This window comes from Rhineura floridana, chromosome 2 (assembly GCF_030035675.1).
Source record: "Rhineura floridana isolate rRhiFlo1 chromosome 2, rRhiFlo1.hap2, whole genome shotgun sequence".
Classification (NCBI taxonomy): domain Eukaryota; kingdom Metazoa; phylum Chordata; class Lepidosauria; order Squamata; family Rhineuridae; genus Rhineura; species Rhineura floridana.
In genome coordinates, this window is record NC_084481.1 from 144,373,405 (window position 1) to 144,385,849 (window position 12,445).

A 12,445-nucleotide genomic window follows, 5' to 3' on the forward strand; every position below is an offset into this window, starting at 1 on the left:
GATGCTTGACTAACTTTGCATCAATAAAATTTGTGGAGGCTCCACTGTCAATTAAGGCAGTGGAATTAAACACCACTCCTCTGGAAGTTGTAATCCGAATAGGCAAGACCAACACCCCCTTTGAGGGAGGTTGGATTGTTGGGGGGCCTTTATACAACGCTGCCCCCAGTCCACCGGCCTGCACGTGGACTGGGTGTTCTAGTTTCCCGACGGCTCGGCTTTCCCCCCTTTCAGTCCACAGTCTCTGGCCACATGGCCCGGCTTTGAACAATAAAAGCATAAACGTTCCCGGCGTCGTCTTTCCTTTTCTTCTTCCGACAGTCTTGGCCTAGCCCCTCCCTGTCCCTCAGTTGCATTACCTGCCATCCCTGTAGTGGGAAGGGTCTTGTTGCGGGATGCCGAGGCTGAGTATCTCGGGACCTCCTGCTTCCTTTCCAGGCGCCTTCCTTCCATCCGGTGATCTATCTGTAGGCATAGCCGGATGAGCCCTGATAGGTCAGCGGGGGGGGGAGGTCCTGGCCAACTCATCCAGGATTTCAGCATTTAATCCACTCCGGTACATAAACATCAGGGCGGCGTCATTGTAACCAGTTTCCTGGGACAGAATTTTAAAAGCGTTAGTGTACTCAGAAACAGTCCCTTTAGCTTGCTTCAGAGCGCCTAGTTGCCGCGCTACTGTTTCAGCCCTTTGCGGGTCTTGAAACATCTCGGTCATCTCCTGTATAAATCCTCTGTACCTTCCTAAGACAGTATCCTTTCTCACGAGATACGGAGTCACCCATTTTGCAGCTTCTCCCTCCAGGAGGCTAATCACAAAAGCTACTTTAGCCCCATCGTCTGGAAATTCCGTGCGCCTGACATCCAGATATAACTCACATTGAGCCACGAAGGTTGCCAACTGATCACTTTGTCCCGCGTATTTTGGGGGCAATCCAATGGGAACCTTTACTATGGCAGCTGGAGGGGCTGTTCGCATCTGGTCTATCGTGGCCTTCAAGGTTTGATTATCCGTCTTCAGCGCCTTGACTGCTGCTAGCAGGGCTTGAACATCCGTCTGCAAATCAGCTACCTTAGTCCTCAAGAGTTCCACTTCTTCCATCTCAGAAGTGGGGTTCGTCCCCCCCACTGCTCCCTTTGACATCTTGTCCCAGTCAAGTGAAGAGAGCGTTGAGGGTGATTTAGGTGGCTCTGTCAAGCTGTCAGGCCCAGGATGTGACTCAGGAACCAGACCAACGGCTGTAGTTAATTCGTGTTTTATTAGGGTAATGTCCAAACAAAGACTGTGTTTTCTCATGAAGCAATACAGGGATACAGGTCCTGCAGCATTGGGAGAAAGTTGACAGAGCAAGGGACTTCTTCCCACCTGTTCTTTAAGAAGGGGCCAAACAGGCGCGCAATCTTTCGCTCCTCCTTAACTGCCCCTCAGGTACTGCCCGCCTTCCCCCCCTTCTCTCCTGTCTTTTCAGCTGTCTGCGTGTGCGCGGTGAGGGGGGAAGCATCACCCCCTCCTCTTCTGAAGTTTCCGATTCCAGGATGGGGGATAGGGGAGGGGCTGATGGTAAACTGCCTCCCTGCTTTTCGGCTGTGAGCAGCCCTCCCTCTTTCCCCTCTTGCTCTGAGCCTGAAAGAGGGGGAGGCGTGAGAATGTCCAGGGAGGGCTCAGGCTCCCTGTCGCTAAGCGACCTTATCACTGGCAGTTCCTCTGTTTCGTCTTCGCTCCAAAGGGGGGAAGTTCCTCCCCCTTCCCTCTGCCATCCATCCGAATACTCTTCTCCCAACTCTCCGGGATCCAGCTTCCCGGGATTGGGACCCCAGCTCTGCCTTCCGACAAATTTGTAGACTGCTTACTGTCTGAAAGATCTTAAAGCAGTTTACAATAGAATACACAAAGCACAATAAAAACAAATCAAATTAATTTACAAAGCAAAATACATTAACAATATCCACATATATAAACACAATATACAAGTCAAAGAGTATTACAAGGAAGTATAACGTAAATAACAAGCAGCATAACACATAGTCGTACAACCACTCACCATCCATTCCATACAACCACTACCATAATTTGCTACCTCAAAAATAACAGCCAGCCATTCATATATCAACCACCAGCACTCAACAATGTTAGGACCACAGAGACCCATAAACACTGTAAATGAAATAATTAAAAGAATGAGAAGTTTTAGCTGTTATTCTAATTACTGCAAGAATTGCACTGTACTACAGTGGAGTTGCTTCCAATTATGCTGCAGTTTCAATGAAGAAATTCTACTCCCCTCGCCTGCATGAAGCCTGGGCGGGGGGGAGTGCAGTTGCAGCTAGGGGGCAAAGCTGCAGCCGCCATTTCGGAGGAGGGCAGTGTTGCACGTCACACATAATGTGTGCGTGTGACACATTGCGAGAGGGGGCAGAGCGCCAGGGGCTTACTTAAGCCCGCACCACCCCTCTCTCCTCCTCTTTGGCTCGCGACGGCTGAACAGAGGATGGAGCAGCACAAGACAGCGAGCTGCGGTGGCCATTTTATTGCGGCTGCGTGGTCAGCGCTGTTTTGCGGCGCTTGGACGTTGTGGCACTGTAGTGGTGGCGAGAAGGCCGTGTTCGCGGGCCAAGTTGGACTTATTTTTGTCCCCCCCGCAAGCGGTTGGGGGAGGGCGACAGTGGAGGCCTAGTCGGCCTAGTTTTCATGCCCATCCCCCGTAGGTGGTTGAGGGGGTGGCAGCTGAGGCCCAGTTTTCGCACCGGCCTGGTTTTTGCGCTCACACACCCTCATAGTTGGGGGAGGGCGACAGCGGGCAGCTGCATGGGCGGCGATTTGGAGGGGTAGCAGTGGTATGGCCTCGTTAGGGGGGCCAAGCCAGTCGGGGGTGTTGTCAGCTACCCATCCCCCCCATAGTTGGGGGTGATTCGCTGGGGTGGCCTAGCCACCCCTGGGAAAATATATATATATATATATAATTGAAATTAAATAAGCAATAAAAATAAATAAAATCCATTCTGTGGTGGTTGAGGTGTTGGACTACAACCTGGGAGACCCAGGTTTGAGTCCCCCCCCACAGCCATGGGGCTCGCTGGGTGACCTTCAGCCAGTCACTGCCTGCTCAGGACAGATTATAGGAGAGGAGGCTGCACAGGCCTTTCAAGCTTTTCGACACAGGCCCTATTTCCCCCCTTGTGGTTACCAAGACTGGGTGTGAGTTCAGCCTAGGTAGGGTGCACAGAACGGGGAGGGATATGGGTGAGGCCCTGGCAGCCTCTATTGGCCATTGTGCGGGGCATTTTTGGTTAGGCTTACGGCATCTTGCTAGACCCGGGCCTGTATTGGGTTAAGGTACTTTATTAATTTTATTACATGGTGATTGCATTGTGTGTGGGGGGTAGAGCTCTTTGGTTAGGCTCACGACTTCTTGCTAGGTCTAGGCATATATTAGGCTGAGGTGATCTATTAGTACATTGTGGCCTTTTGTGGGGCCTGGGGAACCTTTTGGGCCTTTTCATATTTGGATACTGCCGTGCAGAAATAACAAGGTTGGCTAGAAAGGTCTAAATCACCATCACTTAGGTGACAGCGATCCTTTTCCTTTCCAAGTATCAATTCCACGTTACTTGTTAACTCTGAGACAGAAGATGCATTTATCTGAATTTGGTCTCGTATCAAAACAAAGCATATGGCATTTTATAGTTAAAGAAAAGCATGCAAACTTCTGCAAGGAATAGAAGGTCTAACAGATGATAATGTGGCTTAATTGGCAAACAGGAATAAAGAGGAAAGCCGGCTCTCATCCTCATTTTACAGGATCTTAGACTCTTACTGAAACAGAGGCTGCCTTGACAGGATCTTAGACTCTTATTGACACAGAGGCTGCCTTTTAGGGTCCAGACAATATCTTAACCCTTTCCTGATGATTTTACAGCGACAACAACAAAACCTGCTTTGTTAGGACTTTCGATATCATTTATCTGAAATCATATATAGCATGCAACTTTGGCATTGGAAAACCCACAAGGAGTACTTGTGATGTTCCTGTATTAATGTAAATATGGTAAGTGCTGTTTGTATAGAAGATACATGGTAAGTGGAATGAAAGAAGAGGGGGAGTAGATGAGCAGTAGAATGCTGGATGATTGGCTGAGCGTTTGAATGGCTGAGAGTATAAATGGAAGAATGACAGCTGAATCTGTGAGGAGTTTTGAGGTGTTTGAAAGGAGTTTGAGAGGTGTTGTGGGTTGTTTTGGAGGTGTTTGGTGGGTGTTAGTTGGTGGATGTCAGGAGAGTGTGGAGAAAGAGGGAATTGGAGTTCTAGTTAATGATAAGTCAAGTATCACAGGAATAGATGAAACCATATGCTTAAGTACCATTAGAAAAGTAATCTTGTTATTTCTGTTATTTAATAAATACTATTTTGGTTTACCGAAGGCCTGATCCTTGGCTGGGGTTTCACAGACCAGAAGGGAGGGTAAGGTAATTACCAAGGCTGAAGGGCAACAGTAACAAATGGTGGCAGCGGTGAAGAGGAGAATAATAACATTATAAGTATCCAGAGCAACCCCAAGTTATATGAGTTATCTGCATTGATACAAGGGGGTTGGGAACAGCATAAGCACGCAGTCACAAATGTAACCGGAGAGAGGGAGACTCAGGCAAGGTCTCTGGGAACATTGGTTATAGAACGTGACTGGTGGTGCTGCCTAGCAGGGGGATCTAGTGAGATCTGTGCTAGAGCGGAGAGAGAAACCATAAAAAAGGACAGTCCAGACTGGTGGAGTCCCTGGTGGTGCCTAGTGAAAGGCAGTAGCCACAAGGAGGTAGGAACCTGACAGGGAGATCCAGGGAAGGGCGTCACAGTACTCCACTACAGTGGGGCCGCTTAGGGGTACAGTAACACATCTTCGGCATCTGTTGTTCTAGGAATGATGATGTTACTTACTTGAAATTAATATAGTATGCAAATTTTGCATGTTGAACATCTATTCTGATAGGTGTTCCAACACCCACTGGAAGAAAGCTGCTGCAGTGGGGGCCAAATATTGGTGACAGTAACATAGCCTCAGTCTCTGTGCTTTAAGGGAACTGGGTTAGCTGCAATGAAATGGTAGTTGGCAACGTGTACTTACTCATACATGATTTTCTTTCTTTCGTTACAGAAGGATATGTGAAACAGTGAGATATGAGGCCAGGGGTTCTCAATAGGATAAGAGGAAGCCCCCAGCAGAAACTGCCCAGGGAAAGTGTCCCTTCCCAGTTAAGCTTGAGGTACTATGGACCTTGCTTGCAGACTGCCCAGTTTACGGGGAGTCTCGTTTTTGTTATGAGGCCTTTTGGCTATGAGGTTTTATTTGGTTTCTGGATCCTATCCTGTGGCCCATAGCTAGCCGTCATGGCCGGCAATCTTAAATCTGTTTTAGGCATGGACGCACTGGTACAGAGACAGTTTTATAAAGCCATACAGTATGGCAGGTTTCTTGGCACTTTCCCATCATCCCCTACCTCTGCCCTTAGGAGCCCCCCCCCTGGTATAGTGCCAAAAGTGGCAGAGGGTGAAGTCCACCTACGTCATCATCTGTCATACCCACAGGGTCAGTTAGTAATGGCTTCATACCAGATAGTCCATGAACAGTGCACTACACTTCAGGGCTGCTGAGTTTTGCCTTTCAGGTCAATTCTATGTGGCAGGGCATTACCTATGGGCTGCTCTATTTCTCGCATGGAGCGCTTCAGCTCCCTGGAGGGGGCAGTCGGGAGACAAGAGAGCTCAGGAGCCGTAGGGCACTACGAGTAGGGCAGAATTTTGGGTGCAGGTTTGCACCCGATGTCACAGTTTATAGCCTGGCTATGTATCCGGGGTTTTCCTTTAGCTGCTGGGAAAATGGAGGATCCTGCCCCAGTGTTAACCTTCCTGGATATCGATATTGCCTCTTGGGCACAGGGCTAAGGGCTGCCTGGGGGAAAAGCTTGAACTGTTTGCAGATCAAATCCTGGAGTTTTCAGGAGTCCAGGAAATTGTTTCCTTTATGCCCTCCAGGTGCTGGGGGTCTTTGACGGTGGGTTTATGATGCCATGGCAGCGCTTTCACAGCCTTGTCACTGGTTCAGGGTTATGGCTGCCTTATGTGCCGACCTGGCTGTGTGGCCCTCTTTCCTGCAGGGCTGCAAAGGAAGGACTGACTCGGGGAGGTAGAACTGCAAATCCAATAGTGTGATTGATATGCTGTCACGGAATCAGTTGGGGGAGATTTCAGCAGTGCTGTGCAAACCGCACATTGGGGGATTAGCAGGGGGCTTTCAGAATCATTCGGATGACTTTGGAATATGTCATGTGCTGGCTGGCTGGGCCTTTAAACACCCACATCCTCACACCCCTTTTTTCACCTGACCCGCCTGGGATTATTAGTCAAGGGGGTGTCCTGTGGTTATCACCTTTCGAAGCTCAGCAGGGGCATGCAACAGCCCTCACACTAATTTTGGAGCTTTATGGATAGGGGTGGGGTTGCTAGGTCCTGGTCAGACTCTTCCCTATGAGCCTTCCTGTGGTCCGAGGTTAGTTTTCAGGCAGACCAGTGGTTCAAGGGTCACACCATCATTTTATCCTGCCCCAGGACTGGACACCTACCCGGTGAGGGCTTTATAGTGTTTCTTGGATACCTGAGGCTCCAGGCCTGGTTGTCTGACATTCATGAGAAGAGATCTCCCCTCACAAAGTTTTGGTTTACCATCACAAGGCCTGGGAGCGGACCCCATGGGGGTTTTTGGGGACATGCTCCTCCAGAATTTGAGTTGCCTACACGGCAGGGGCACAGTTGATCTTGGGTTTTTGGTAAACACAGGTGCAGGCCATTGGAAGGTGGAATTATGGGGCGTATAGAATACATTCACCCCTGGAGCGAGCCTGAAGGTCCAGGACCCAACTGTTCACAATTGTTTCTGTTTTTGGCAGATTGCTGAATGGGGATGGAGTAGATGTGGAGCCTACTCTGCAGCCATGGCATGATCTTATGGGCTGGCCTTGGGTGCGCAAACTCACGTCGGTTCACAGCTGGGCCTCAGACAGTGGGCCATGGTTTGGTGGCTGGGTTGACAAGAGTATGCGCTGGGATGGGCTCCTACCAACGTTGTTCCAGCAGGACTCAGTGCGGATGGTCCCGCATGTGGTGGTCATTCCCCTGGGTGGAAATGACCTCGGTTACTTAAAGGTACGGCCTCCAGTTTGCAGGCATGTGAGGACATTCAGTTTGGGAGGCAATGATGGCCTCTGGTTGTCTGCTGTGGTCAGACATGCTCCTATGGTTCCTCTGGGTGGGAATGACCTTGGTTACTTAAGGGCAAGACCCTCAGTTTGCAGACATGTGAGGACATGCAGTTTTTGAGGCAACGATGGCCTCTGGTTGTCTGCTGTGGTCAGATGTGCTCCCACGCGGGGATTAGTGTGGTCTGAGGGACCCAATGGGGATGGACCAGGAATGAAGGAAGGTCAACCAGCAGAATTGGTTGGCTCTTCTTGAACATGGGGTGTTTGGCTATTCCTCACCCCACATACAGCATTCTAGAGTTGAGCTTTATGGGACCGATGCGTTTACCTGATGGATGCAGGGAATGACATCTTTTGAGAAACCTGCTGAGGTGTCTCCGAGAGGTTTCTCGGCAGTGGAGTAAAGGGGGACTAAATAGAGACTTGTCCCTCTTTTGTGGTGGTAAGGTGCAGGAAGGGAAGTAGGTAAGGACAGCTGGGTGGCCTCCTTAGGCACCTTTGGAGGTGATTGGTGGTTCCAGAGGCCTGTCTATCAGGATTTTACAGCCCGAGGGCAGAATATGGCTGCTTTTGGGGCCAACTTACCTCATCCACCCAGAGTTGTATGGCCCCAGGGGGTGGTGACGTGGGAAGGCCCCCCTGCTCACCTACAAGGTGTGGCCGGGGCAAGGGGTAAGCAAAAGGGGCTTGCCCTTGCCCCAGCAGGGTCTGGTCACCCAAGAGCTGTATGGCAAGCTGTTTGCTTATAGATAGTTCCCGCACTTAGTTTTCCCCTCTGCAGGTCACTTTAATGTGTTTGTTATAATTTAATAAAGTGGCCCTTTGTTCAACCAAAACTGCTGTTGTCTGTGTTTTATTTTGCCCCTCGGCCGCAAATCTCAGTTTCATCAATGGAATACACTCTTCCACATATGAAGTGCTGCCTTTTTATCAACACTACTTGTTGCATACCTCTCATGGTGTAAGCATTCATGAAGAGAGGTGTACATTGACTCTTCTTTAGTTTCTTGTGTGGTGGAGGTCCACTGATGTCCTGTTCTTTGATGTCACACACAAACAGATCTTCAGGCTACAGTGAAAGAATTGGAGACACTGAGATGGGATATTCACACACATACACACCTCTCAGCAAGAGTTTATATTTTTATGAATTATTATTATGAAGGTTTGAAAGGTCATTGGCATAGAGAGATGTTTTTAAAGTAATGTGTATTACAAGTTGAACAACCACAAGAGAGAACAATATGATAATGTTGATAAAACACATTCAATATAATTAGATTCTGAGGGGACGCAAAAATGGGCATGTACAGTAAGCAACTGAGCTACTGTGAAAGTGCTTACTGTAGTACACAGAGGTATAGTTCCCTGTCCAGGATCAGACTCAGGGGAAAACAAGTTCGCCCAGTGTGCAGCAGAAGTTTGCTGAAAACAGAACTGATTGGCTGACACTTGTGATTTTGGAATCCCCCTTTTCCTGTATCCCTGGAGCAGTTTGGCAGTTCTTTGTAAATGCATTTCCCATTTAAAAACAAAATAAAGTGAAAGTGCATTTAAATAAATAAAAGTTCATGCTGCCTCAAGACAACCTGGAGAAACTGGGGTGTGCGAGTGTGGGGAGATGTACTATATGACCGAGATCAGCATTTGACACTCTGATAAATATGTTCTTTAAATGCTCTAAAGCCAGGGGGATGCCAAGGATGCTTCACAGAACAAAACCCCCCAATAAAGTGCTGTTTAAAGTTATTTTTTTACATATCCTAACCAGGACTTGCCAGCCAGGAGGGGCGGCAACACACACCTGGCTTCCTGGCACTGGTAAAGCCAATTCAGCATTCTGGCTGGTGTGTCTGTACAGCGCTGCCTCACCCCTCCGCCTCTTGTAACTTGCTAATGCCAGGAGTGTAGAGGTGAACCACTGCCTCCTCTGACCCTAAATGTCTGTAATTATTTGTATCCCCATGAACGAATTTATGATTTCATTGGGGAAACTGTGTGGTCAGCCTTTTATAAAAAGTTACTATACAATACTGGTTGTATTTTATTTGAATCCCTAGCCAAACCTAACTCATTTTTTGTGGCTTGACTTTAAAAAGTGTGCCAATTAGGGAGTGCCTTTTGTTTGCAATTACCACAATCTGAGCTTGGCCATCAGTTTTCAAACCTCTCTTTTTCAAAGGATTAAAGGCAAACAAATGAAAGCTGAGACTGAGATTCCCTTGAATACATCTTTTAATTCTGGCATATGCAAAAAACACATACAGCTCTGGTTAAATATTTGCAGTAGAAGCCTATACATACACTTACTCAAAAGTGAATACCATGAAATTCAATAGGCTTGCACCCAGGTAAACGGGTACAGAATTGCACCCTTAATCAGAAAATGTATGATAATGTTGCAGCAGAAATGCCCATACTTTAATCTGCAATCCTATATCTGTTTAGCTGGAAGTGTGCTCCACTGAACTCAATGAGGCCTACTTTTGAACAGACAAGTATAGGATTGCACTGTTAAGTCTTATGATACATTCTGAGGGAGCCTGAGCTAATTCAACCTAGTAACATTATTCACTAATAGGCAAAAAACCTTGCAGTTTAAGAACATACCTATAGCCAACAGATATTTCTATCAAACTTGAAACAGCAGGGAAATTGGGCAGCTCTAGTGAATGCACCAGGGAAGCAGGAGACCTAACCTCCTCTCTGAAATATTGTATTGCCATACAAATTTGTCAAAATGCAAACACAATTTGGGTTGGTCTTTCACAGTCCAATCCACTTCCCATGTAGCTTGGAAGAATTTGGTAACAGGTGCCTCTGAGCATATGGTGAGTGGTGGCAACACCTGCCATCTCCAAAGATGGAGAATTACATTTTTGTATGTTTGTTGGTGTTCTTCTTACTTTGCTTCTTTCCTGTGTTACAACTGTTTCTACAGAGAATCTAATCTAGAAAATTATATTTCTCTCATTATTCATCCCAGAAATCTGTGTCAAATATATTTTTATTAATTTCAAACCCTTTGTATTGGTCAGTGTCCTATGATGGTGAAGACAGCCTTTTGTGTTTCAAACTGGAGGTTATGTTCTGTTTCTATTTTGGGTGCATTAACAGTTGAATCTGAAACTGCAGGTTTGATGTAAAATCAGACTAATTACAATATGTTGCTACTTAAGCAATGAAGCCCTCCTCTAGGATGCACACCTTAAAGTGGTGAGGGGGTTTGAGAGTGTCAAAGAAGCTGAGAAGAATCCCCAGAAGAGGGGCTGACTGTTAAACCACTCTGACCATAGGAGCTCTATCAGGGGATCTCCTAACAACTCTCAGAACCCTTCACAAACTACACTTCCCAGAACTCTTTGGGAGAAGCCATGACTATGTAAAATGAAATGAAGTTCTGGCATGGGTGTGGCCTCCTGATTAGCCAAGCCAAACAGCTCTGAGTCTAGCTTTTAGAACAGTTCTTACTGAGCGTGCCCCACATAATCATAGCATTCAATGTTAAATTTCTTAAATTAATTAAAAATTAGCCATGCATTTTTTTTCACTTTTAAACTGCAGAAGATGAAGGTCAGAGTATAGGGCAAGGTGGTTAACAGGATTTCAGGTACTCTGTGAACATGGCTGATTTTTAATTAATTTCAACACATTATGAGACTACTAACAGAAAAAGGTCCAAAAGGGGTCTGGATTTTTTCTCATTTTACACTTTGAACTCTCCATTCTCTCTGACTGTTGTATGTATCATCATGAAAACTTAAAAGGTTGTTAAGCAAGTGTTTCTGAGTTCCGGACTATAAGTTTTGTAGGGTTTTGTTTTGAAATGTGCTTATGGGAAGCAGCAGAGTGGCATGGGGGTACTTTCAATTTTACATTGAGGAATGCAAACAATCCATGCTGCGTGGCTGTATAATAATAATTACAAGTACTATTTTCACCCTTATTTTCTCAAGGATTGCATGTCAATTATAAGCGACTTTAATCAAAGTATAGAGACTATCTTTATAAAAGCTCAAGAGGTAGCATGCCAAGTGGTCTTTTCTGTTCTTTTTGTATCACATGACATGCTTTGTTGGTAGCGATAAGATGCTTCTATAATTTTGCGTTTCAGTGGCTTTGATGTTTGGCTGATAGTTCTTTCATCCATACTTTTGTTGAAATTTCATCTGTGGAAGGGGTCAATTTTATAATTATCATTCAGTTTCTCCAATCAGCTCCACCAATCTCAGTCTTTGTGTGAATTAGTTCCATTTGGCATCTAATCAGCTTATGAGTGAATGTATACACGGGCATTAGATTCAATATGTCAGTCTTTAATGGGTTTGATGGTTTAACATTGAAGGAGTAGTTTGGGAATCCTTGTGAACTTTTGTCAGATTTTTTTCAGATAACACTTGTTATCTGAAACAGGAATAGGAATCATGTTCCTTTTCCCAACCAGTATGAAATCCTGAACAGCTTAGAAACAAGTCCAAGTGCGACTTATCAGTAGGAATTGGAAGTAAATGAAAGCGCTCTGACAAGTGGGAGTGGATCGGCCTGTATTATCTGTTATGCTCATCGATTATATTATTGAGTGTTTTGCCGACTTGGTGGTTCTTAATTACTTGTTCTATAATTATTAGCAGATGTCATATTTAAAAGCTGCCTTGCCCATTTCTAGCACATCTCCTAAAATATTAAATGGGTATTTCATCATGTAAATTAATTCCTTAACAACATCCCACCACAGCTACTAACAGGGCAGGTACACCTTAACTGATCATAGTACTACAAAATGACTTGCCTTTAATATATAAGGGAGAGGTGAAGGAAGGGTGAGGGGAGGGGCAAGAGGGAGGGGATAGGAGGAAGGAGGGCAGGTTTGATCATTTGCATGCTTTTTGAGTTCAGTGGGATTTACTCCTGTACAATCATGCTTAGGATAGGTGAAACTGACCTGGGGGAGGGGCTGCAAGGGGAGGAGGAGGGGAGGAGATTGGTGGGCACTGGGCAAAGGGGAAGCCCTTTCCTTTCCAAAAGGAAAACATTGTGAACAGTATCATTGCTTTTCAGTGTTTCTCCCAACATTTAATTCTACAGCAGGGACATGTAGCATCCCACCCAAATTTAAACCAAAGCTGTCCCTGACCACATCCACACCAGACTGTCATTTCACTTTAGACAGTCATGGCTTCTCCCAAAGAATCCTGGGAA

At 46.2% G+C, this 12,445-nt stretch overlaps 1 protein-coding gene across 1 annotated transcript in view; it reads right to left on the bottom strand.

Annotated features, from left to right (window-relative positions):
- Positions 1–12,445, bottom strand: part of APIP (APAF1 interacting protein) — a 54,680-nt gene that overhangs the window by 13,317 nt on the left and 28,918 nt on the right. Inside the window, exon 4 of the mRNA XM_061610759.1 lies at positions 8,198–8,315. Within this exon, the coding sequence (XP_061466743.1) occupies positions 8,198–8,315 (118 nt within the window). The remainder of the gene's footprint in view (positions 1–8,197; positions 8,316–12,445) is intronic.